This window comes from Equus przewalskii, chromosome 18 (assembly GCF_037783145.1).
Source record: "Equus przewalskii isolate Varuska chromosome 18, EquPr2, whole genome shotgun sequence".
Lineage (NCBI taxonomy): Eukaryota > Metazoa > Chordata > Mammalia > Perissodactyla > Equidae > Equus > Equus przewalskii.
In genome coordinates this window covers 41187636-41211738 of record NC_091848.1, presented here as the reverse complement: position 1 = coordinate 41211738, position 24103 = coordinate 41187636, and the positions used below count along the sequence as shown (strand labels likewise).

General features: G+C 45.3%; 2 protein-coding genes across 2 annotated transcripts in view; one reads left to right on the top strand and one right to left on the bottom strand.

Moving 5' to 3' along the window:
- B4GALT4 (beta-1,4-galactosyltransferase 4) overlaps positions 1-17190 on the bottom strand; it is a 53479-nt gene extending 36289 nt beyond the window's left edge. The window contains exon 1 of the mRNA XM_070583848.1: positions 17033-17190. The gene's annotated coding sequence lies outside the window, so the exon portion shown is untranslated. The remainder of the gene's footprint in view (positions 1-17032) is intronic.
- ARHGAP31 (Rho GTPase activating protein 31) overlaps positions 15794-24103 on the top strand; it is a 110436-nt gene continuing 102126 nt past the window's right edge. Inside the window, exon 1 of the mRNA XM_008514604.2 lies at positions 15794-16878. Within this exon, the coding sequence (XP_008512826.1) occupies positions 16779-16878 (100 nt within the window). The 5' untranslated portion in view covers positions 15794-16778. The remainder of the gene's footprint in view (positions 16879-24103) is intronic.

Below are 24103 nucleotides of genomic sequence, written 5' to 3'. Positions count from 1 at the left end.
CTTAGAGTGTTACAGCCTCCCAAAGCTGAATCAAGAAGAAACAGACAATCTGAATAGACCAATCACAAGGAAAGAGATCAAAACAGTAATCAAAAACATCCCAAAGAATAAAAGCCCAGGACCAGATGGCTTTCCCAGGGAATTCTACCAAACTTTCAGAGAGGATTTAATACCTATCCTTCTCAAGCTATTCCAAAAAAATAGGGAGGATGGAACACTTCCTAACACATTCTACGAGGCCAACGTCACTCTGATACCAAAGCCTGACAAGGACAGCACGAAAAAGGAAAACTACAGGAAAATATTGCTGATGAACATAGATACAAAAATCCTCAACAAAATATTGGCAACCCAAATTCAGTAATACATCAAAAAGATCATACATCATGATCAAGTGGGATTCATACCAGGGACACAGGGATGGTTCAACATCTGCAAATCAATCAACATGATACACCACATCAACAAATTGAGGAATAAAAACCACATGATCATCTCAATAGATGCAGGGAAAGCATTTGACAAGATCCACAGCCATTTATGATTAAAAAAAAAAACTCTTAACAAAATGGGCATAGAAGGAAATTACCTCAACATAATAAAGGCCATATATGACAAACCCACAGCCAACATCATAGTCAATGGACAAAAACTAAATGTCATCCCCCTGACAACAGGAACAAGACAAGGATACCCACTCTCACCACTCTTACTCAACATAGTGCTGGAAGTTTTGGCCAGAGCAATTAGGCAAGAGAAAGGAATAAAAGGAATCCAAATAGGGAGTGAAAAAGTGAAACTCTCGCTGTTTGCAGATGACATGATCTTATATATGGAAAACCCCAAAGAAATCATCGGAAAACTAATAGAAATAATTAACAACTACAGTAAAGTTGCAGGGTACAAAATCAACTTAAAAAAATCAGTTGCTTTTCTATACTCCAATAACGAACTTACACAAAGAAAATTCAAGAATACAATTCCATTTGCAATCACAACTAAAAGAATAAAGTGCCTAGGAATATGGGGCCGGCCCGGTGGCACAGCGGTTAAATTCCCACGTTCCACTTCTCAGCGGCTGGGGGTTCGCTGGTTCGAATCCTGGGTGCAGACACAGTACTGCTTGGCACGCCATGCTGTGGTAGGCATCCCGCATATAAAGTAGAGGAAGATGGGCACAGATGTTAGCTCAGGGCCAGGCTTCCTCAGCAAAAACAGGAGGACTGGCAGTAGTTAGCTCAGAGCTAATCTTCCTCAAAAAAAAAAAAAAGTACCTAGGGATAAATTTAACCAAGGAGGTGAAGGACTTATACAATGAAAACTATAAGGGATTACTAAAAGAAATTGGTAATGACGTAAAGAGATGGAAAGAGATTCCATGCTCACGGATTGGAAGAATAAATATAGTTAAAATGTCCACACTACCCAAAGCAATCTACAGATTCAGTGCAATCCCAATGAGAATCCCAATAGCATTCTTCACAGAAATAGAGCAAAGAATCCTAAAACTCACATGAGGCAACCAAAGACCCCAAATTGCTAAGGCAATCCTGAGAAAAAAGAACAAAGCTGGTGGTAACACAATCCCTGACTTCAAAATGTACTACAAAGCCAAAGTGATCAAAACAGTGTGGTACTGGTACAAAAAAAGGTACACAGATCAACAGAACAGAACTGAAAAACCAGAAATAAAACCACACATCTACAGACAGCTAATCTTCGACAAATGTGCCAAGAGCATACAATGGAGAAAAGATAGTCTCTTCAATAAATGATGTTGGGAAAACTGGACAGCCACGTGCAAAAGAATGAAGGTAGATCATTATCTCATGCTGTACACAAAAATAAACTCAAAATGGATCAAAGACTTGAAGATAAGTCCTGAAACCATAAAACTCCTGGAAGACAATATAGGTAGTACACTCTTTGACATCGAACTAAAAAGGATCTTTTCAAATATCACGTCTTCTCAGACAAGGGAAACAAAATAAAAAATAAACAAGTGGGAGTTCATCAGACTAAAGAGCTTCTGCAAGGCAATAGAAACTAGAATCAAAATACAGAGACAACCCACCAAGTGGGAGAAAATATTTGCAAATCATATATCTGACAAGGAGTTAATCTCCATAATATATAAGGAACTCACACAACTGAACAATAAAAAAACAAACAACCTGGTCAAAAAATGGGCAAAGGATATGAACAGACATTTTTCTAAAGAAGATATACAGATGGCCAATAAACACATGAAAAGATGTTCATCACTTATCATCAGGGAAATGCAAATCGAAACTACACTAAAATACCACCTTATGCCTGTTAAAATGGCTATAATCACTAAGACTAAAAATAACAAATATTGGAGAGGGTGTGGAGAAAAGGGAACCCTCATACACTGCTGGTAGGAATGCAAACTGGTGCAGCCACTATGGAAAAGAGTATGGAGATTCCTCAAAAAACTAAAAATAGAACTACCATTTGACCCAGCTATCCCACTACTGGGTATCTACCCAAACAATTTGAAATCAACAATCCAAAGTAGGCTATGCACCCCTGTGTTCATTGCAGCACTATTCACAATAGCCAAGACATGGAAGCAACCCAAGTGCACATCCACTGATAAAAGGATAAAGAAGATGTGGTATTTGTATACAATGGAATACCACTCAGCCATAAAAAAGACAAATTCATCCCATTTGCAATATCATGGATGGACCTGGAGGGAATTATGCTAAGTGAAATAAGCCAGACTGAGAAAGACAAACACAAGATGATTTCACTCATATGTGGAATATAAACTAACACACAGACAAGAACAACAGTTCAGTGGTTCCCAGGGGAAGGAGGGTATGGGGTGGGTACAGGGGGTGAAGGGGAGCACTTATATGGTGACAGACAAGAAATAATGTACAACTGCAATCTCACATGGATGTAAACTATTACGAACTCAATAAAAAAATTTTTTAAAAAAGGGAAAAAATAAGTAAATATAAAGTGCTTACAAAAAATTGTATTCACATGTCTGTGGGATAACAGGTAATCTTTTACACAGCTACTGAGAGTGTGAATTAGTATGACTTCCATTGAAGATAATTTGGCAATATTACCAAACTTTAAAAAATGCACATTGCCCTGACCCAGCAATTCTTCCGTAGATATTTATTCTACAGATATTCAAGCATATGTGTCTACAAGGATATTCAGTGAAGCATCATTTGTCTTAGCAAAATCAGGAACTAACCACTTGTCACCAACAGGATCCAGTTAAGTAAATTATGGCAAATCCACATAATGGAACACTATGCCAATTAAAAAGGAAGGGAACAGTCATGGAGCTAGAGATAGAGACAGAAGAATCTCCAGGGCATATTGTTAAATAAAAAAAGAAAATAGGTTCTACACGATGTTCTACCATCTGTGTGGAGAAAAAGAAGAATATGCTTGAATGCCTGTAATGTATAAATATCTCAAAAAGGATACATAAAGACTACTGAGTGGTTGCTTCTGCAAAGAACGGAATGGCTGGGGCTGGCCCCGTGGCTGAGTGGTTAAGTTTGCACGCTCCGCTGCAGGCGGCCCAGTGTTTCGTTGGTTCGAATTCTGGGTGCGGACATGGCACTGCTCATCAGGCCACGCTGAGGCGGTGTCCCACATGCCACAACTAGAAGGACCCACAATGAAGAATACACAACTATATACTGGGGGGCTTTGGGGAGAAAAGGGAAAAGTAAAATCTTTAAAAAAGAAAAAAAAAAAAAGAACGGAATGGCTGAGGGACAAGTGTGAAAGGGAGACCAACTTTTTGCTGTATATTTGTTAGTCCCTTTTTAAGCATATAGTGGGTGTGGTTATGACCTCTTCACAAACAAATAAAATTAAAAATCATGTAATTAAGATCTGGAAGTCCTTATTGATGTAGTGAGAAAAGTATATGTCAATTTAAAAAAAGCAATTGTAAACTTCAAGTGAAACCAAAAACACTGTTAAAAAAAAACAAAAGGTAGCATGAAATTTGAAGCAAACTATAGTGTGAGATGATTTGAGTAAGTTATGCAGTGTGAAAGAAGAATCCAGTTTGCCTTCATGCTCGTTTCATTCTCCTTTGACTAGACCAGGATTAGAAATATTGGATTAGGAGCCGCCGGCCCAGTGGAGCAGCAGTTAAGTCCGAGCATTCGGCTGCGGCAGCCCGGGGTCCACTGGTTGGGATCCCAGGTGTGGACTTGGCACTGCTTGTCTAGCCATGCTGTGATAAGCGTCCCACATATAAAGTTGAGGAAGATGGGCACAGATGTTAGCTCAGGGCTGATCTTTCTCAAAAAAATAAAAAATAAAAAAAAGAAATATTGGATTCGTTTATCTTCTGCGTTAATCCCTCTGTAGTCTGTAGCAAATGACATTTGCATAAGCATAAACTGCAAGTCAAAAGTAATTTATAATAATAACCAAAAGAAGAATGGGAAATAAAAACAAGGCACACAAAGGGAGAAAGAAATGGAGAGAGAGTCTCAATGAGCTGTATTTCTCATCATTCATAGCATGGGGTTAGCAGACCCTGAAAGAAATAGCTAAATCAAGAAATAGTGGTATAAGCACAGAGCTTATCATTACAGTGCTAACTAGCAAAAGAATTAAAAACTCTGGAAGGTGGTTACCTTTGGGTGGTAGAGGTGAGGGAGAGGTTTGAGAAATGAAGCAGGAAATTTATTTCTGTTTCCACTTAATACCATTCTATATTTTTTTAAAGCACATGTTTTGCTTTTATAATAGGTATTCCTTGTACGATTTTATCATTTTAATTTTGTTTAGTTTTAAATTTAAGGCACATGAGGAAAACATAATGCATCCATTTTTAAAGTTTTATGGTCTCAACATCTATGTTTTCCAGATAAAGCTAAGCCACTTCACAGCCTGTAAGGTCATATTTTTCCAAAGAAACACTAAGCCACATCCAAAAGTAAGAGAAAGGCAATTTAAATCTTTCCTGCAGTGTCGTGAAAACATCAAAGGGGGATTCCACTCATAATACATAGCAAAGCTTCTTAAAATCTTCTTTCCCCCCTCCTCTCTCAATATCTCACACCATATGGTAGCTGCTCCCGACTCTCTTGTCTTCAAACTTCCACAAAGCACATCCCACGCTGACTCCAGTTCCCTTTCCTCTCCGCTGCCCTCCCTTTCCTCTCTGGGCCTATCCTCTTCTCAGGCTGTACCCCTTCAATGTCAACCAAGCTTCCCCGACGTCCATTCCGTCCCCTACCACAAGGGTCTTTCTTCTTAATCTGGGGGAATGGCATTATTGTCATGTTATTTCTTAAAGAAAACTAAATTCTAATTTCCAAAAAATCTACCCCCAACAAACATGTGAGACCTATCCTGCTGGAATTTAGTGACAAAGCTGTAAGTTTCTCTACTGTGAGCATCCTAAAGACAGGAGATGGGTTTTATTCATCTTTGTATTTGGGGGAGCCAACCCCGTGCTTCACACCCCAAACACACATTTTTCTGTTGAATTATTATTTGGAACTCAGCTTTTATGGGAAAGAGTGGGGGAGAAGAAGAGGAAGGAAACGTGTTTACTTAGCACATACTATGGAGCAGGCTCTATGCCTGTTTGGAGGCGGTATTTCTTTCTACCTTCTTTTCTAGATCAGTAATTCTCAAATGGGAGCACAAAAAGCAGATGGGGGGGCCAGCCAGGTGGCACAGTGGTTAAGTTCACACGCTCAGCTTCGGTGGCCCAGGGTTCGCGGGTTCGGATCCCAGGTTCGGATCCCAGGTGGGGACCTACACACCGCTTGTCAAGCCATACTGTGGCAGGCATCCCACAAATAAAGTAGAGGAAAATGCGCATGGGTGTTAGCTCAGAGCTACTCTTCTTCAGCGGAAAAAGGAGGATTGGCAGCAGATGTTAGCTTAGGGCTAATCTTCCTCAAAAGAAAAAAGAAAAAAGAAATAGAAAAGCAGATGTGGAGGAGCACATGCAGTTTGAAAGAACCCTCGTGTGATGCTGTTATTCCCGACTTTGTGAACAAGCTCACACATCATAAAACATCCTCATACCCCTGACACATATAAACTAAGACACTTTTGCAGTGATGTATCAAAATACCGTTTGGCCTTTAACTGTGGAGGATGGGGGAGAAAGATTAAGAACCATCGATGGAAACTGTGTGTGTGTATGTGCGTCGTATGTGTATCTACAACGCATACACACTCAAAGATGCCCACTAGATGGCAAACCCACATCTCAAATGTTACCGATTACTACGATGCCCCATCTGGGCATTTTAATAATTCAAGCCAAATTCCTGTAAGGCCAAGATATCATATACAGTTTAAGATGTATGCAGATAACTTTGTGATGATGGTCTTACAAATAATTTCTAGGGATAGAGGCTAAAGTAATAGCTGCAACCGTTTCTAGAATCTACTATGACTTATTTTCCATGCAAAATATAATGTTCATGCAGATAAATTAAATTCCCTCACTAGACCATCTGATTTCATATGTAGGCCTCAAAACAAATTAATTGTGGGACTAAAGCAGGTGACAAGGCCAGGATTTGACCCCAAGTAGTTGAACTCCAGAGCCAGGCATTAACTTGGATGCATCGCCACCTCTCAGTAGGGTCAGATGGAAGGAGCCGAGAAGGAATGCTAGTGCCCTTCCCCCGAGTGACGCCGCCTCCCTCGGTCCCTCCCCTGAACCCCACATCACTGAAAGACTTACCTGACACTGCCCTGCTCAAAATTTTCCAGTGGCTCCCCACTACAGGATCAACTGTGGACCAGCAGAAGCTAGATATGCCACCAATCTCTCCCACACCCAACAACATTCACTTGCTTTCCATTCCCTGAGCAAGTCCTGGGCTCACACACCTGTGTGTCTCTAGAAACACTATCCTTGCTATCCTGAAAATCCTCTCCCCTATTATCTGCAAGAGCAACTAGTCACTCATTAAATCTCCACCATGATCACCTCCTCTAAGATGCCCTCTCTGACTTTGCCAGCCAATCGGGCACTCCAATTTCAATGCTCCCATCATGCCATTTATCTCATGATATGGCAATTGCCAGCGTGCCTGGCTCTCTTGCCACTAGAGTGAATCCTCCCTGAGGGCATGGATGGTGTCCTTTCAACTTTGTGTCCTCAGCACCAAACCCATACTGTGCCGTATAGAGGACGCACAGTAATTTGACTGACTGAATAAATGAATAAATGTTGAGTGTAAACAGTCAGACTTCACAGACTCTCTTAAAAATTCTAGCCTTCAGGTCCTGGGGTATAGAAGGGAGATAATTCCTACACCAAACCCCTTGCAGAAGTGTGGGAGGGATGGAAAAGCAGGGGGCCTGAGCTAGAGAGGCTATTATAGTGGCCCTACAGAGCTTCCTTTCTCTGTTCCAAAAACAGTCCTTCAGAACATTAAAGTGTGAGGAAAGGAGTCCTGTTTCCCACCCCCAAACCCCCATATCCCACTGTCCTCTATGCTCAGGTGAGTCCCTGACTATTTCTGTAACTATTTTCCTTGACCTCCATTGGAGCTCCTTGCTGAAATGAGCATTCATTATATAAAATAGCCTAACATCAGTGCCAGCTAGAGACACAGATATTTCCCATGGCCTCCACCAAGAGACTTCTTCTGAGATTCCTTAGACTGTTACTGATTTGATTATTAGAGCGGCAGTTTCCAGTAGGGCTGGGAGCTAGCTCTGCTCCGTGACTATGTCGGCTGCGTTAGTTTGCTAGGGCTGCTGTAACAAAGTGCCAAAAGTTGGGTGGCTTAAACGACAGAAATTTAATATCTCACAGTCCTGGAGGCTCGAAGTCAAGATCCAGGTGTCGGCAGGGTTGCTTTCTTCTAAGGGCTGTGAGGCAGAATCTGTTCATGCCTTTCTTCTAGCTTCTCGTGGTTCCCTGGCAATCCTTGTCATTCCCTGGCTTGCAGAAGCATCACTCCCATCTCTGCCCTTATCTTCACTTGGCGTTCTCCCTGTGTGCGTGTCTGTGACCAGATTTCCACCTTTTATAAGGACACCAGTCATATTGGATCAGGGACCCATTCTACTCCAGTTTGGCCACATCTGAACTTAATTAATTACATCGCAACCACCCTATTTCGAAAGAAAGGTCACATTCTGAGGTGCTAGGGGTTCGAACCTCAATATATGAATTTTGGAGGGGCAAAATTCGACTCATAACATTGGCCATATTTTCTAAAGCAAAAATCAGGACACGTTCTTTGGCACATGGTTTGACAATGGGGCAGAATGTTTGAAATCAGGACTATCTGGGAAATATGGGGGTTTAGGGAGGATCATTTTAAAGAGTAAATCCAGGCATGTGCATGTTAATCTGAAAGGTTTTGAAACATCCCTAGGTAGATACCTAATTGAAGAAGTTCTTCTAAATACCTATAATTAGAGCAGAAATCTGTGGCTGCTTTAAACAATCAGGTCCCATGAAATCAGAGAGGACTTCCTGTGAAATCAAATCAATGTGCAATGGATAGATGAAAGATGACAGATAATAGACAGATAGATATATAGATAGATGGAGACATAGATAGATAGATAGATAGATAGATAGATACAGATACGCACACATCTTTTAAAAAGTGCACAAGTAAAGGAGATTTTTGTGCATTTAACTAGCTCCTTTTTACGATCAGTATGTAGAATTAAATACTTGTGTATTGAGACTTGAAAAAAGCAGAATGTTTCCTGAAATAGATAAAAGATTTTTCAAGTGTGATTTTTATTACAGACTGGTACCATTTCCCCACTACCATCAACCCCACAGCCTCCTAAACATACATTCAGAAGGTATAATGAAAAACAACAGGGATATATTATCCAACTTACAAACATTCACAATTTTAGGAGTATAATTATCTATTGAGGGTAACATGTGAGTAACCTATTATAACTCCTGTCCTCAAACTAATTTCCGCATACTGTGTCCCCAAGATAGAAATGAAAATAGGTCTGAGGACACCAGAGATGTAAGAAAAGTGTGAGCCACAATCAGAACTGCTTCCCAAATAGCCCACAAAAGGCGATATGTCGTCCCTGTTAGAAAGCTGTTTAATAAGAGGTAGTTTTACCCTTTCTGAGCATTTTTCCAGGTTCTAAGAACTTAAATGTAAAGTAAGTCATCTCAAACCATGTTGGAACCAGGAAAAATATAAATAAATGAATGAAAATAAAATAAACTTAAAGCCTTATAAATGTATTTTATGTGGGAGAAAGGACCAGGATGAGAAAATGGGAAAAAGACCCCAAGAAACTGGATAATGATGGAGGAAACAGAAGAATTCCTCCGTGAGAAGATAATAAAACTCACTCTCGTTTATGTTTTGAGCACTGACCTAAGGCTAGGCAAAGTGCTGGGCATTTTCCTTAGCTTATTTAATCCTTACAATAACCCTATGAGGTAGTTATTATCCCCTCGATTTAACAGATGGGGGAACTGAGGCTGAGAGGCTAAGCAATTTGTCCAGCAAAGGCCATGGGGAGATAAGTGGCAGGAGCAGGCATGGAACCCAAGTCAGCCCCATCCCAGCGCCTGTGTGCCCAGAGCTGGTGCAGGGCCTGTGGGGCACTGAAACTTCCATCAAGTGCCTCTTCAACATCTGCATCTGAGAGAGGGCTGCGGAGGAACACCAGGCACGTTGAGGAAGCCTGGAATGGAGGGGAGGAGAGTGTGGAGGGCATCAAGGCCTAACAACAAGTGTGTATTGGGAAAACAATTTTGTTCAAGCAGTCTATTAATAGGGATGTTTTTCCTCAGCACGCCCTTCCCCCATCTCCTCCCTTTTGTGTTAAAAGGCGCCTGGCAGATTGGTAAAGGGTTACAGGCAATGCACAGGAAACTCTGGAACACAATGAACGGGGCGGGACAGATCCCCACCCACCTAAGAAAATCACTTGCTCCAGGATTCCGAGACCTTGGGGGAGACAGATGGAGCTCAGAACTGTTTCTGCTCCTTTTGTCGTCTTTCTCCCAGCCAGAAAGAAGGGAACATGCCCAAAGAGGTGCAGAACAGAGTAAAACCAGAAGCCAAGGAGGAACAGAGGCAACAAACAAAAGATTATTGAAATCAAATAGCCAAGTCTTCCTCTATCCTGAGGACTCCCATATTATATGAGAAATCCAGGTTTTTCCACCCAAAGTTTTGGGACCTCCAAAGATCCAGAGCAAGGAGGGAGAGAAGTGACCCCAAACCCAGCTGCTGAGAGGGACCCCAGAACCTACTGCTGGGTCCTCAGGACAGACCCAGCCAGGCCTCTGGGGGCTGCTGCTTATAGGAAGGCCCCCAGCATCTTTCCTTCTGAACCATGGGGCAGAACAGAGGCCGCCAGCAAATGGATCCAAATTCAGACTTGGAGGCTAAGGTCAGACCCTGTGCAGATTCAGACACTGGTATAATAGTGATTCAAGCCACAGCGTTTGGCTCTCCCCCTGGCCTTGTGAGGTCTCTTCCCTACATGTGACTCTAGGAAGGAAGTGTCCTGCTGCTGTTTGGCAGCGTCTAGTGCCCGTGGTGGAGCAGGACAAGGGGGTCTTGTGCTGCCTGGTTTGTTCATGGTTTTTGAAATACTGAAGACTCATTTAGCTCTAAACTGTGCATTACAGGTCAAATGTCTTTACGGTTTTTAAAACACTCGCCGAACACGAAAGATCTCCATCTCTTGTTTTCGAACAACATTCAGTGTAAAGAAATTACAGTATAGCTAAAACATTGGTGGGGAGAAACTTGTTTCTCAAATATTTTCAAACAGTATGTGCAGATGTCCCTTCTAATCTCTAGTCCTAACCCCTCAACTTCCACCCGGTCCTGCATTTTGCACCATCACAGGACATTTCCTCTTAAAAGCTCTGAGATGGGCCTTGATGTATCGAGAAATACGTTTTATCATTCTCCAAAAAACAGGGGGTTTTTTTTGTTTTTTTTTTCTCAAAGATTGGCACCTGGGCTAACAACTGTTGCCAGTCTTTTTTTTTTTCTGCTTTTATCTCCCCAAACCCCGCCTGTACACAGTTGTATGTCTTAGTTGCATGTCCTTCTAGCTGTGGGATGTGGGACACCGCCTCAACGTGGCCTGACGAACAGTGCCATGTCCGCGCCCAGGATCCGAACCCTGGGCCGCTGCAGCGGAGCGCGCGAACTTAACCACTCGGCCACGGAGCCGGCTCCCCAAAAAATAGTTTTTACCCCTGCCAGCCGCCAGTGTTATAAACTGGAGTCATCTTGGACTCCACTCTCTCCTATATCTAGTCTTTTAAATAAAAATCTGAGATTCTGAATTAGCAGGTGGGGGCACCGATCAATGCAATTTTATTATAAACAGTTAGTAAGACTTCATTTTTTATAATCAAGTCTTCGTCTTTCTTTTTCACTCTTCCCTCGCCTTCCACCCTTTTTACCCCAAAATGCCTAGTTGATGGGAGGCAGCTGAATAACTGGGGAAGTGAGGCCATAAAGCAGTTTCCCAATCCTTTTTTTTTTTCGCCCTGAGTAACAGGAACTAAAATATACAATGCTACAGAGACAGACAGACAGAGAATGTCAAGTATAATAATATCTATGTCTGTTCTTCAACTTCTAGCTGAGAGTGGAACCTTTAAAGCTCTCCTCCTTCTCCATTGTTGTTACAGTTATCTTTCTTATCACCCCACCTCCTTGCTCTCAGAAGCCCATTTAGAAGCAAAACTGGCTTCCATGGTTGCAGAGGTGGTGTAGCAATGGGACATCAGCTGGCATGACTCAGGACATACTGCTGGCAGGCTATACCATATCCCTGCTTCTAGGGCTGGGAGACTGATTCTGGTTCTCGTTCCTTCTATCCCATCAAGTTGACCTCTCCTCCAATTGCTCTGTTTGATTAGAGATCGGTAATGTGGCCCTCCCCCCAACCACAACCATACTAAGTATGCTTATCCAGTCTCATCTGGACACTTAGAAGCAATGATTTGCAGGATACCTAAATCTGGGAACCCCAGCACAGGGAAATGCCATAATGGAGCTGGGATACATAACTTTCCAGAGGCCCTTTTGCTCTGGCCATACTCATCCTCTACTGGTTTCAGAGACTCAGGGCACTGGTGGCTGGGCTCAGGGTGGGCACAAGTCATCTCTCATAGAAGAGCCTCACCCAGTATATGCGTCTGCTAGAGCCGCCATAACAAAATACCATAGACTGGGTGACTCAAACATCAGAAATTTATTTTCTCACAGTGCTGGAGGCTGGACATCCAAGATCAAGGTGTTGTAGGTTTGGTTTCTCCTGAGGCCTCTCCTTAGCTTGCAGACGGCCGCCTTCTCGCTGTGTCCTCACTGGCCTTTTTTCTGCGTGTGCACATCCCTGGTGTCTCTCTGTGTCCTAATCTCCCCTTCTCACAAGGACACCAGTCAGACTGGATTAGGGCCCACTCTAATAGCCTCATTTAACTTAATCATCTCTTTAAAGGCCTCACCCCCAAATACAGTCATATTCTGAAATATAGCCATATTCTGAAGTACTGGTTAGGCCTCCAACATATGAACTGGGGAGGGGCACAATTCAGCCCATAACACCCAACAAGCAGAGACAAGACTAGCATCTTTAAACTGGGAAGGAGGAGAGGACAGGGAGAGAGAAAATGTACTGATCAGGAGGATGAGCTAACACTCTTGTATCCAGAATGTAGAATTCAGAACATGTTGCCCACAGTCCAAGGACAAGGAGCCACATCAGAGGATTTAATTCCTCGGGCTCCAGGCGAGGAGGGAGCACTCTAACATTGCTGATCGCTAACTCTAGTTTTACGGACAAACCAAGTAAAAGAAAAGCCTAGATCACAGGTGACATTAAAGTCTCCCAATGCCCACTCTCTGTCTTCTGTATCTATTTCTGGTGGAGAAGATCACTACCATCCTGGGTGAGCGAAGGAGGCAGACGGTACACTTTGATAGGCATCAGTCTTAAACAGCTGCAGATAAGATGAATCATAGGCATGTGAGTGAAAGGCTTTTTGCACCATGATAATCTGCTAACGGCATAATTTATATTATCACCAAATAGCTTAATTGGTCCTCCTGGTAACATTCCTACACTAGCTCCATATAACCTTGCTTCCTGGGAAATCTGCAGCCCAACGGAAACACTCTTTGGAACCCAAATCTGATTTTCTTCCACAGACCCAGAAAAAGGTACACATCTTAAAGTAAGCAAAGAGAAAGAGAAAAATGGGAAGAAAAAGAGAAAAGTAGTGGAAGGAAAGAGAAAGAAAAATAGAAAAAGAATGTCTAGAACGAGGGCTAGATTCAAGTTTGGCACCTAGCACGATAAGAGGGGACGGGGAACAAATGGGGAGGGGACAGTTTTCCAGCTTCCTGGGTCAGGTTGTCACCGTGTGTCATTATCTGACTTGATAAATTGTGAGTTCTTCCCACTACAAGTTGTAGGTAATTGAGAGTGATCAAATAGACACAAAGAGGCCCCATATACGCAGTTCAAACGTTTGTTCAATCAGCCCAGACATCACAGCTGCCCTGCCAGGTGCTCAGTCCTACCTCATCCCTGAACCCTAAAAAACTGGAACCCAACTTATCCTGAAGCAGGGACCAAAAGGCCTCAGACTGTCCCAGGTTAAAAATTCTACAATTGTGGAGTCCCTTTGGGGAATCCTCAGTAAAACACAGAGGAATCTTAGGAGTGTGTCAAGGACGCTAGCTTTAATGGGTCACCTAGGCAGCCCTGTTTTGTGACAACCTACTCCTGCTGGGTTTGATGGTAATTATGGGGATCTGGTACGTAGCTAATGTTACACTGTGAACTGTTTTGATAATTGCTTGTAAATTACTGTTTCCATACTTAACTGGTGGACTGTCCTGTGAGACAGACCACATTTAATAAAAATTTTATGTAATTAAAATTAATTCATATTCAAATAAGGCCTGTTGATTATTTAATATTATTGTGCCAATATAAATTTCCCAATTTTAATAATTGTACTCTGGTTATATAAGATATTAATATTTGGGAACGATGGGTATTGGGGAATTCGACTATTTTTTGCAAATTTTTTATAAGCTGAAATCACTTCAAAATGAAAAGTTAAAAGCATGTCTTTAAAGATTTAAAAAGGTAATTCACAGGGCTTGACAATTTATCCACAATTTGTGCCCTGGGGGCCCGGACCTAGAAAAAAAAACACCCCTTCAGCCTTTCTCCTTTGCTGCCAAAGTGATGAAATCCACCCTAGGTCAGATGAAATAAGGAATACGAAAGTCCTTGCTACAGAAAACTCCTAAACAAGTGTTAATAGTAATAATTATAGTCTCATGTGGAGATGCTGCTCTGTAAATAAAGGGAGGAACAAGCTATTATACTAAATACCTTGCAAATGTTCTCCAAGAAGCTTACAAAATGCTTAGAAATTGCTGTCCTGACAGTAGGAAACAGGGAGTCACTGAGCAAAGCAGGCATATAACAGCAGCAACCCCTCCGGAAGACTCCTCAGGCCTTTAGTACATAGGATGGAAGAAGTGGAAAGAGACAGGACTCAGCAAACCCCACTAGGAGTCATTCTAAAAACTGAGTGAAGATTCTCACTGAATGGGCCTGGAAAGGAAGGAATCCAGAGGAGGGGCATTCTGAAGGACTCATCGGTCTGGGCAGGACTAGCCTGGAGGTGGGGGCGGAAGGAGAGAAATGAGTCAGTGGTTACTTGAAGACGTCTCGCCAAGATGACCGGGCAATGCTGGTGTCACTGAGAGGCAGATGGAACATGGAAGGAAGGAGGCACCACATACAGAGCATGGGCTGAGAACTCAAGTGGCCCCAGAGGCCAGGCGGGTGCCAAGGTGGGAAGACAGGCAGTTGGGGCTTCGAAACTGGAAGACTCATCTCTCTAAAGCGGGCGCCTCCGCTGGGGCTATCGCAACCTGACCTCAGCAGTCCTTGCCATTTGGGAACGCACTTTCGGTGTTACCAGATCTTCCATTTTTATAAGAGAAGCTGGAAATCCAGATCTCTTACGTGAAATCTTTTAACTCTTTAACGTTGGCAATTAATTTTTAAAAAATTTAAAGCACGGTGTGTGCCAAACCAAACATATCTGTGGGCCAGATTCAGCAGGCAGCCCATCAACTGTGACCTCTGACAAAGAGAGAATGTCCAGGGTCAAAGTTCATACACTGTCACGGTGATACATAGGAGATATAATGAATGTAAAGAGAGTCGATAACTAAAATCCCGCACACAAAGCTTTTGACAGCAATCTGAGCTGAATGAACGTCCCTACCCTTCAAGCCTATATATGGATTTGAATGTATACAGGATGTTTAATCTAAGCTTCAAATGGTTAAATCACAAGAATCTGAGTGCTCACTGTGTGCTGAGTACACAGAAGTCAAGGAATTCCAAATCTAACCGGAGAAGAAAAACCATACCTTCCGGAAAACTTGAGACAAATTGTGAGACAACCTGGCAGATTGTTTTCTCCACATTATGCTGGAATATTGGAGTCACCTTATATCCTGGATCCCCCCCCCAAATCACTTCCACTTAGCAAACTTGGCAATAAGGGGTGTGTGTGTGTGTGTGTGTGTGTGTGTGTGAACTTGACTGTGTAACCAGAAATCTGATTTCCTGGGCGGTGGTTACAATGCGGCAGCCTCTGTGCTTCGCTGGGCGCCGAGGGGAGGTGGTGGGGTCGGGGGTACCTGGGAGAGGAGGATGGGAGGGGCGGGCGGGAACCGGCTCCATGTCAGGTTTCTCCGCTGGAATCCCAGTCTCTGTTTCTGTCATTGAAGTGTTTGTGTAGGAGAAGGCAGGCACCGAAATAGAAAGTGTCAAGGAGAGGATGACAGTGAGGATAAAAGCAAGGCAGGACTTTTTCTGAACCCCACCTCGCGCCCTCCATCCAGAAAGCCAGCGCGCCTCCTCCGGCCGCCTTCAAAGCGCCGTCGGCGGGGCAGGAAGCGGGCGCTCGGCGCGGGTCCTCCTCGGAGAGCGGCGATTTCCTCCCGAGCCGCCCGGTTCTCTCGGGAGGCGCAGAGCAGCTCTCGGCAGAGCGCGTTCTCGCCCCCACCCCGCGCTCCTCAACCCACCCACCTACTTCCTCCGGCTCCATACACACACGAGCTCAGAGCTGCCAAAAATTTCCACCCTCCGCCCCCCTCCCTAGCGAACTTCCTTCCAGCATTTCCTGAGCTGGATGATCCTAGGATTTGTAAGACAGGAAAAAAAGGAAGGCGTGAGGGCGGGCGGGAGAGACAGGATGCTTGTTTTTCGTTGTACCCAAGCCGTCTGAAGGCACGGCCGCGGGCGCAGGGAGCAGGACCCGCCGCAGCCCCAGGGCTGTCTCCTCGCCCCCGGCCGCTGCCCGCTTCCCCCGCTCGCGTCCTCGCCGGGGCATCTAGAAAGGCGGAAAGAAGAGCTCGCCCTCCCTCTGAAGCGGAGGAAAACACCCGAAGACACCGCAGGAGCCTGTGAAAGTCCCTGGGACTCCGAGTGAGGAAGTGACACTCCCAAGCTCGCCGGCCCGCGGCTGCCAGCTCTGCACGGCCTCCGGCACCGCGGCCCTGGAGGCGCGCGCCGTGGACTTGAGGCTCCGCGCCGCGCGGGGTCCCTGCGCCCTGCCCCGGGCCCCGGCTCTTCTGGACGCCCATGCGGCCCCCCAGCGCCGCGCCGCAGCCAGTGAGCTAAGCCCGGAGACCATCTTCGGCGCGGTGCCAAGCAGAGGGGAGGGGGAGACGGAGGGGCAACCTCTTTGGGACTAACTCATGAAGAACAAGGGTGCCAAGCAGAAGCTGAAACGAAAGGGAGCCGCCAGTGCCTTTGGCTGTGACCTGACCGAATATCTGGAAAGCTCAGGACAGGATGGTAAAGTGCCTTCGCCTTTTCTTCCCCTTCTTTTTGTTTGAGGGAGAGATGGACTCTCCTGGGGTGTGTGAGATTCAGTTCACAAGTTAATGTATTCCAGGCCTGTGCGCTTATTGTACTTTTTTTTCCCCTAAAGAACGCATATGATTCTTACGGTGCACAGCGCTGCCACCCGACGTGCGGAGGTTGTGTCAGTCCTTCCGTTTGTCTCACACAAGCCGTTACTGGGCGGCGCTGTTACAAGTTTAACCGGCTACCTCTGGGGGGTGGGGGTGGGAGCTGGAGAGGTCCTGGTCTTCGCTTCTGGATATCGGAGGGGAGGGATGAGGGCTGGACATGTGGGAGGGTGATGGCTTCTCCGGGTACGTAGTTATGACCGCCTTAGGTGTCCCTCCTGGGCTCTCCAATTTCATCCGCTCACATCTTTTTTTATTAATGTGCTGGAAGGCAGGGGGTGCGGTGGATCCTGGCTGGGGGAGTGGTTGCGCAAACATTTTCTGAATTTCTGAACCGATGCCAAATATATAGTACCTCCCTCCCTCCCCTTCCCAACCTCCGGACCCTCTACCTCCTCTCGGCTTTCAGATTCGCATTTGGTGTCAGACAAGAAGAGTGTTGCAAAAAGGTCAAAGGGCCTCGATTTTAAAATAGTGTAGGGTATGTCAAAGAAAGGGAGAGCGGCTCTGTTTTCAAGGTCAGATGCGGGGGCGGGGGGGGGGTGAGAAGGGATCCTGCAGAGTAGAAACAATTTAAACATTAATGGGGGGACGGGGAAAGAAAATCTAGAACACAATAACAGCATTTGAGGTTAGAAGTTTTTAATCATAGGAAAGTTGGGGAAATTGAGCATTAAATGACTCCTTTTGTAAGGTTGACTGGCCCTGCGCTTACCCGTGACAAAAAAAGCCTTGTCTTCAGAAACTTCAGTGAGAGAGAAAATAGTCCACTATATGGGCCGTGTGTTTATACATAGACACAACGAAGGGGCAAACTGAAGAGCTGTTTAACTATGCAGAATAATTCTGCCTTCAGGAAAATCATCTCAAAAACTATTTGATTAGCTCCTATCGAATGTGCATTTCAAAAACAGGGCAATGCTTTTGTTTCAGTTCCGGTTTTTTTAAGGACTCAGCACCACCTAGTAATTTGCAGTGGTGTGATATTCCTGCGGTATGCTGGAGGTCAGAGTCTGCTGTGTCATTAGGACAAACGGCTCAGTATTTTCCAGCTTGGGGGACCACAGGTTTCAAAACTGCCTTTTTTGAAATTGAGGCATAACTGAGTCGGTTCGTTTAATCCTCTCCGACAATCTGTAGAGGTAGGTTTGAAATAAAATCGCTTGGAATGAGTTTTCTGGAATGTGAGAGAACTCCGAGAGTGCATCTGAACTACTACCCTCAGAGGTGCACAATGTGATGTTTGCCTCCACCTGTTTTTGCAGGGGCCTTCAGGCTGAAGTCCAGGTTCACCAGGAATGCTCCTGGGATGCCACCTTCCGCCATGTGGGTGTCAGTCTGGGCCCTCCCTCCAAAGCTGCCAGAGTTGCATAGGGGTGGTTGCCAGTCCTGCCCCATTCTTGCAATGTCATAGATCATCAGATGAGCAAGAATCCCAAGCTTCCCTGAAGACACTTCAAAGGCAGCCTTAGGCAGCTCTTCTTTCACCTGCTTTATATTTTGGGCTTCCATCTATGTTTCATTTGGAAAAAAAAGGAAGGGAGCTACTGCTTAAAGAAAATTGAAAACCAGTACCCATTGCTCCTAGCCCTGGGGAGGAGGCGAGGAGGCCGGGAGAGGTAAATTGACCTGCCTAAGGCCATGCAGTCAATCAGGAAGGATGCAGAGGGCCGTGGCCTACTCGGCTCCTCTCCCCTCCCTGGCTTCCTTTTCTAGGTCAACATTCTCATCTAATGATTTTTTCCCCCTAAATTGAAAGCAGACAGCCCTGCCACAGAATCAGCAAACTTTCAAGACTGACATACCTGAAGAGAGTTCAGCTTTGAAACGAAAGTAAACTGATCCATTTAATGATCCCTACACCATTATTATGCTGCGTGGGAATTAGGCATGCATAATAAGCAACATATATAAATGAGAGTAATTAGAATTTCTTTCTTACCACATCTAAAACTAGTTAGGTAGTTGTCTCTTATTTTCGTCATAGTGTAGCATTAATCCACAAAGTCACTGCTAATGGTTTTCTCTAAAACAATGTGTCCTCCTCATGGACTTTCTGAAACATGCGTTAGTTAATAGACAAGCCCTGGCCTCTGCTCCCAGGGAGGAAAAGTTGACCTGGGCACTGCCCCTTTGCCCACCACCTTGGAAGTTCAGCCCGGAATCCTGAGGGTGACAAGTCAGCATGGTACTAGGAGCCAGAAGGCTGGGGAGGGCTTCTCAAGAATACATCACAGTTGCTGAACTTTGAAGGTCAAGGGTAGAGTGATGGACCTAGGTACAGACAGAGAAAAATGGCTTCAGATCTGGGAGCACAGGGGCAGAAGGGAAGAGCAGAGATGTAGAGAAGCTGGGAGAGCCCTGTGCTTGGGCAGGGAGGGGAAGCCCCAAGCTTGGCGGGGGGACAAAGCTGGTGACAATTAGCTGTGCTCAGGCCATCTGAACATGTGGAAGCTACACCCCTGGGGCTGAGCACAGAGGACGAACGTCATCTACTTCTGTAATTTGCTGTGGCCCAGCCCTGCTCCCTTCAGTCAAACAAATCTGATGGGCCAGGGTGTGCAGGTGACAAATAGATGTTCAGCTTAGAGCAGATGTTGCGCAGGGTGAGTTGTCATCCTTCATCTTTAGGAAGCTGATGAAAGACAGAAAACCTTTCCCTTAAGCACGCGCATACACACACACGCAAATCGTGTATACAGTTTCTGTGGGCATCCACGTAGATTCCAAGTTCAGACCCTGCTGTTGATCATCCCCAGCTGCATATAGGCCTAATGTGAGGGACCAGCTTTCCCCTTCGCTTCTTTGACCACTGTTCCCCAGCCTGGTGAGAACACCCAAAAATGGCATGAAGCTGCTGCTGGCCGACTTGGCCAGTGCCTCTCCTTTCACTTTTCCCCTCCAGCACAGTGGCTGCTGCCCCAACCCCCAGCTCTCCCCTGGGAGCCAGACAACTTTCTCTTCCTGTCTGGAATAGAGGGATCAGATCATCCCTTCCTCGCTGCTGATGCTGAAGATAGTACCATTTTTTTCCCTTCAGTTTGACCACTGAATATGAAGGCCCTTGCTTGGAGCTGTGTAATAAAAACCACGTCATTTTGTTGCTGCAGTTGGGAGGCCCTGGGTGAAGCCCTGTGAGGCCAGAGTGTATCCATGAGCATTTCCTACCTCTCCCCTCTGAGCCAAGTGGTCTGGGGCTTCCCACGGTGCTGGGAGATGCTGGGGCCAGGAGTCCAGGGACGAGTAAGAGAGCCTCATCGGGAAGGCTGTCTTCCGTCTCTGTGCTGGCCTCGCTTGAAGGGCTGAGGACTTTCTCACCCTTCCGAACAATCTTTGTCATTTTACTCACTCCCTGGTAAAAAGTGATATTGTTCTGGCCCAGTGGTTCACCGCGATGGTTGCTCATTAGAACCACCTGAGGAGCTTTAAAATAAAAAATTGGTGCCCAGGCCCCCACTCAGACCAATTAAATCAGACTCTCTTAGGGCCCAGGCATGAGTATGTTCTAAATGATTCTGAGATGCAGGCAGAGGTGAGAACTGCTGCTTGCGGTGCAGGGGTTTACAGCCACTTTCCACCTGGATAAGCAGCCTTGGCCGCTCAGAATGCACCTTCTGAATGTTTGATAAGAACTGGGAGCCTTTTTATTCCTGAAGATTTTTTTCTAGTTTTTACCAAGTTGAAAAAGAAAAAAATACATGTATTTGATTTGAGGGATGACAAAAGGTTCATAACAAATAAGTACGTAAATGCCCATTACAAAATATAATTTTAAGTTTGATGAGAGTAAAATAACCCCAGTATTTCAAGGAACAAGGATGAGGTAATGGGAACTTTTAGATGTAGCCGTTCTGCATTTCCGAGGCTAAATTGTTCTCTCAGTTTGCTTATTCATTTATTTAACAAATATGTATTAAGGCACTATGGAGGTACTGTGGGAGAGAAAGAAGGGTGCACCCCAGACTCAAGAAATTTACAGGCTAAGGGATGTGAACAGATTTTCAGAAACCAATGGCTCAGTTAAGCTTTGAAGTTAGCTGCCATCTGGAGAGAAAATTGAAAGAGAAAATGGGAAAGCTTTTATCTACAATCAAATAGACAAGATACCCAAACACAAACAAAGTCTTAGCAAGGAAGGTAAATATTTTTCTGTTCAAGATAAGATTTCACATTGCACGGAGAGCCAGGGCAGGGGTGTTCTCTTTGTTTTAATTGTTTCCTTCCCAGCTTCTTGCCTGGCACATCATTATCACACCTTCCCTGGCTAACTCTTCATCCTTTGGCTCTCAGCTGCTTCCAGAAACCATCCTCCCAAGTCATTAGGAGTTCTGGAGCCTTACTACCTGAGCTAGAATCCCAGCTTTGCCTGTTTCCAGTTGAGTGACCCTGGAGCAAGTTACTTACCCCCCGGGCCTCAGTTTCCTCATTTGTGAAATGGGAACGATAAGACCGATGTGAAGATAAATGAGTTAGTATGGGCAAAGCACTTAGCAGAGGGCATGCGTATGGTGAGCTATACACGTAGCTATTATAGAACCCCTTGGACTGGCCCTAGCATAACCACATATCATCCATGACTGAAAGAATGGGGACTCCAGTGAAATGGGTAAATGATATGGTCAGATGGGTTAATTACCAAGAGGGATGGGAAGCAGATTGGTTGCCACACTGAATGGAGAGGCCAGTTCATGTGGGGGTTTCCCAGAGCCAGTGGGCAGTGGGGCATCAGTGTGTAGTGGTGGAAGCACAAAATGTCAGTCTGAAACTGAAAGGCTCTCAGAATGATGTGAGAAAGATACCCAGCCCCTCCTGGACTCGCAGGGAACTGAAAGAAGGCAGGTCCCGAAAGTGGAGTTTGTGGAGACAGAACAGCAACCTCGTGGACTTGAAGCTGGAGGGGCACACACAAATCTGGGCTCCCAGAGTGAAACGGGAAGAACCCAAAGAGGAGAATTAAGGCTTTAAACCTGGAGCAAATTGACTGATAACATGAGGCTGAACTGTAACCTACTCTGTATAGTCTGGAGATGACAAACAACCCACGCAGAGAATAGAAACGCTACTTCCACCTGCCTACAGCCCTCCCTCCTGCCCACTCTCCAGACCTCTGCTGAGAGCCCCTTGACCACAGGCATAGCCTCGCGCTTCCTCCACCCGTACCCACCCCCACTGGCAGCCGCTCAGATGTCTTCCAGCCTCAGGAGGCCCAGGCATTGGGCTGCCGATGATGCCCACTCCCCTGTCGCCATCTGCTGGGGCCAGAGGGAGCTGGAGGCCTGGCCTTATGCTGGGGCAGAGGGAAATATGTTGAAACGAGGGTTACATTTTCCCACAGACGGTGCTGTAAGTGATGAACGAGCTCCCCAGTGCTATTAGAACTGTGGTTTTCCATGCGTTCTTTTTATTTTCCCCTTTAATCCATTAGGCATCTGGGGTCTAGCCTGGAAACCTTTTCTGTGGGAGTGGGGAGCAGGGGCGACACATTCTGAACTCCAGGAGCTGATTGACTAAGGCAGTTCTGAAGCCCTTGCTGGGGACTGTTTGTCCCCGGGCATCACCTCATTGCAGAAAGTTTCCTGGGATTTTGTGGCTTGGGTGTGGCTGTGCAACCGTGGCTGGAAGAAGGGGCGGGGCTGAAAGACCCAGGACTCAGGCTGGCATGAGAAGCGCTTTCCGATCCTTTTCCATTAGACGTTGTAGCTAAATGTTTCTGGACAAAGTAGTAATAGACCCTTCTGGTTGGGGCTACGTGGTGCTCATTCCCTCCAGACAGACTGATCCAGCTGGGCTGCTGGCCCGCAGGCTCTGGGTCTCAGGACTCCACTTCCTCTGTGTGCTTCCTTCACGCCAGTCTTGAGGCCCCGGAACGTGGAGCGACTCGCTTGTTTGGTTTTTTGTTTTGTTCTGTTTTTCACTCACTGCTCACCATGGATTTAAGCCAATGTGGCATTTTCCCACTTATCCCCACCCTCCAAATTAATTTTCTTTTTGCTAATGAGTGCGCGTCCCACCCAATTTTCTGAGCTATTTTTCTCTATGCCCCAAAACAAATGCCATGCTTGAGTTTGACTGGTCTTCCTGTCCCTCCCTCAAAGGGCTGGCCTCAAGTCCTGATGGAGGGGGCCCAGCCTGATGGAAACTCAGGAGTCCAGAGAGCGCCCTCTGTCCCTCTTACCTTCCCCCCAGGACACAATTTTAGCTACGGCTTGAAAGAAGGAGCCCCTGCAGGGAACACGCTGACTGCAATCCAGAGGAGAATAGATTGTACTAGATTTTTTCTAAGAGTGACTTTTGATGGAGAAAGATGAGAACCCTAGGCTGCTGGCTGGCTAAAGAGAGAAGGGAGAAGAAGAGGTCTCCTGGAGGGAGAGAAGGGACCCAGAAATGAAGGCTGAGTCCCAAATCAGACCTGCTGGTGGTTTTTATTAGTGGTTAGACTTACTATCTACATTGATTGCTTACTGCGTGCCAGCCACTTTACACACAAAGTAATATTTTCAACATCTGTAAGAATTGGGCTTTTTTACAGTTTATAGAGGAGAACACTGAGATGGAGGAAGTTAAATCACTTGCCAAGATTATGGACAGAGGAAGGGCAGGATTTAAATGCAGGCTGTCTGCCTCCCAAGGTCACTGTCTTAGGCTCGAACACAATCTCCCAGAACAACATATTTCATAATTTGGCATTTACATTACAGTTTTGTCAAAAAAAAACCCCAAACCTGCAGAAAATAGCCTTTTCTCCCTTTGCTTTGTTCTTCCCCCAGCCTAGATCATTAATAGTAATAACAATTAATATTTGCATGGCTCTTTACCTTCTACAAGGCGCTTTTCACACGCACATATTCTAAACCCGCCAGCTTTCAAGTCCAACCAGACTCCATTTTTTCCTCCCAGGCCCCTCCCTGCCCACTGCAGCCACAATCCTTCTTCCCTCTTGGAACCCACTGCCTTAGAGTCAGAGGCACTCAATTTGGTCTTCATTCTGCCTGTTATTCTGTTTTCTAACTGGCTTTGTGGATGCAAGTCTATGGTGAGCTCCCCGAAGG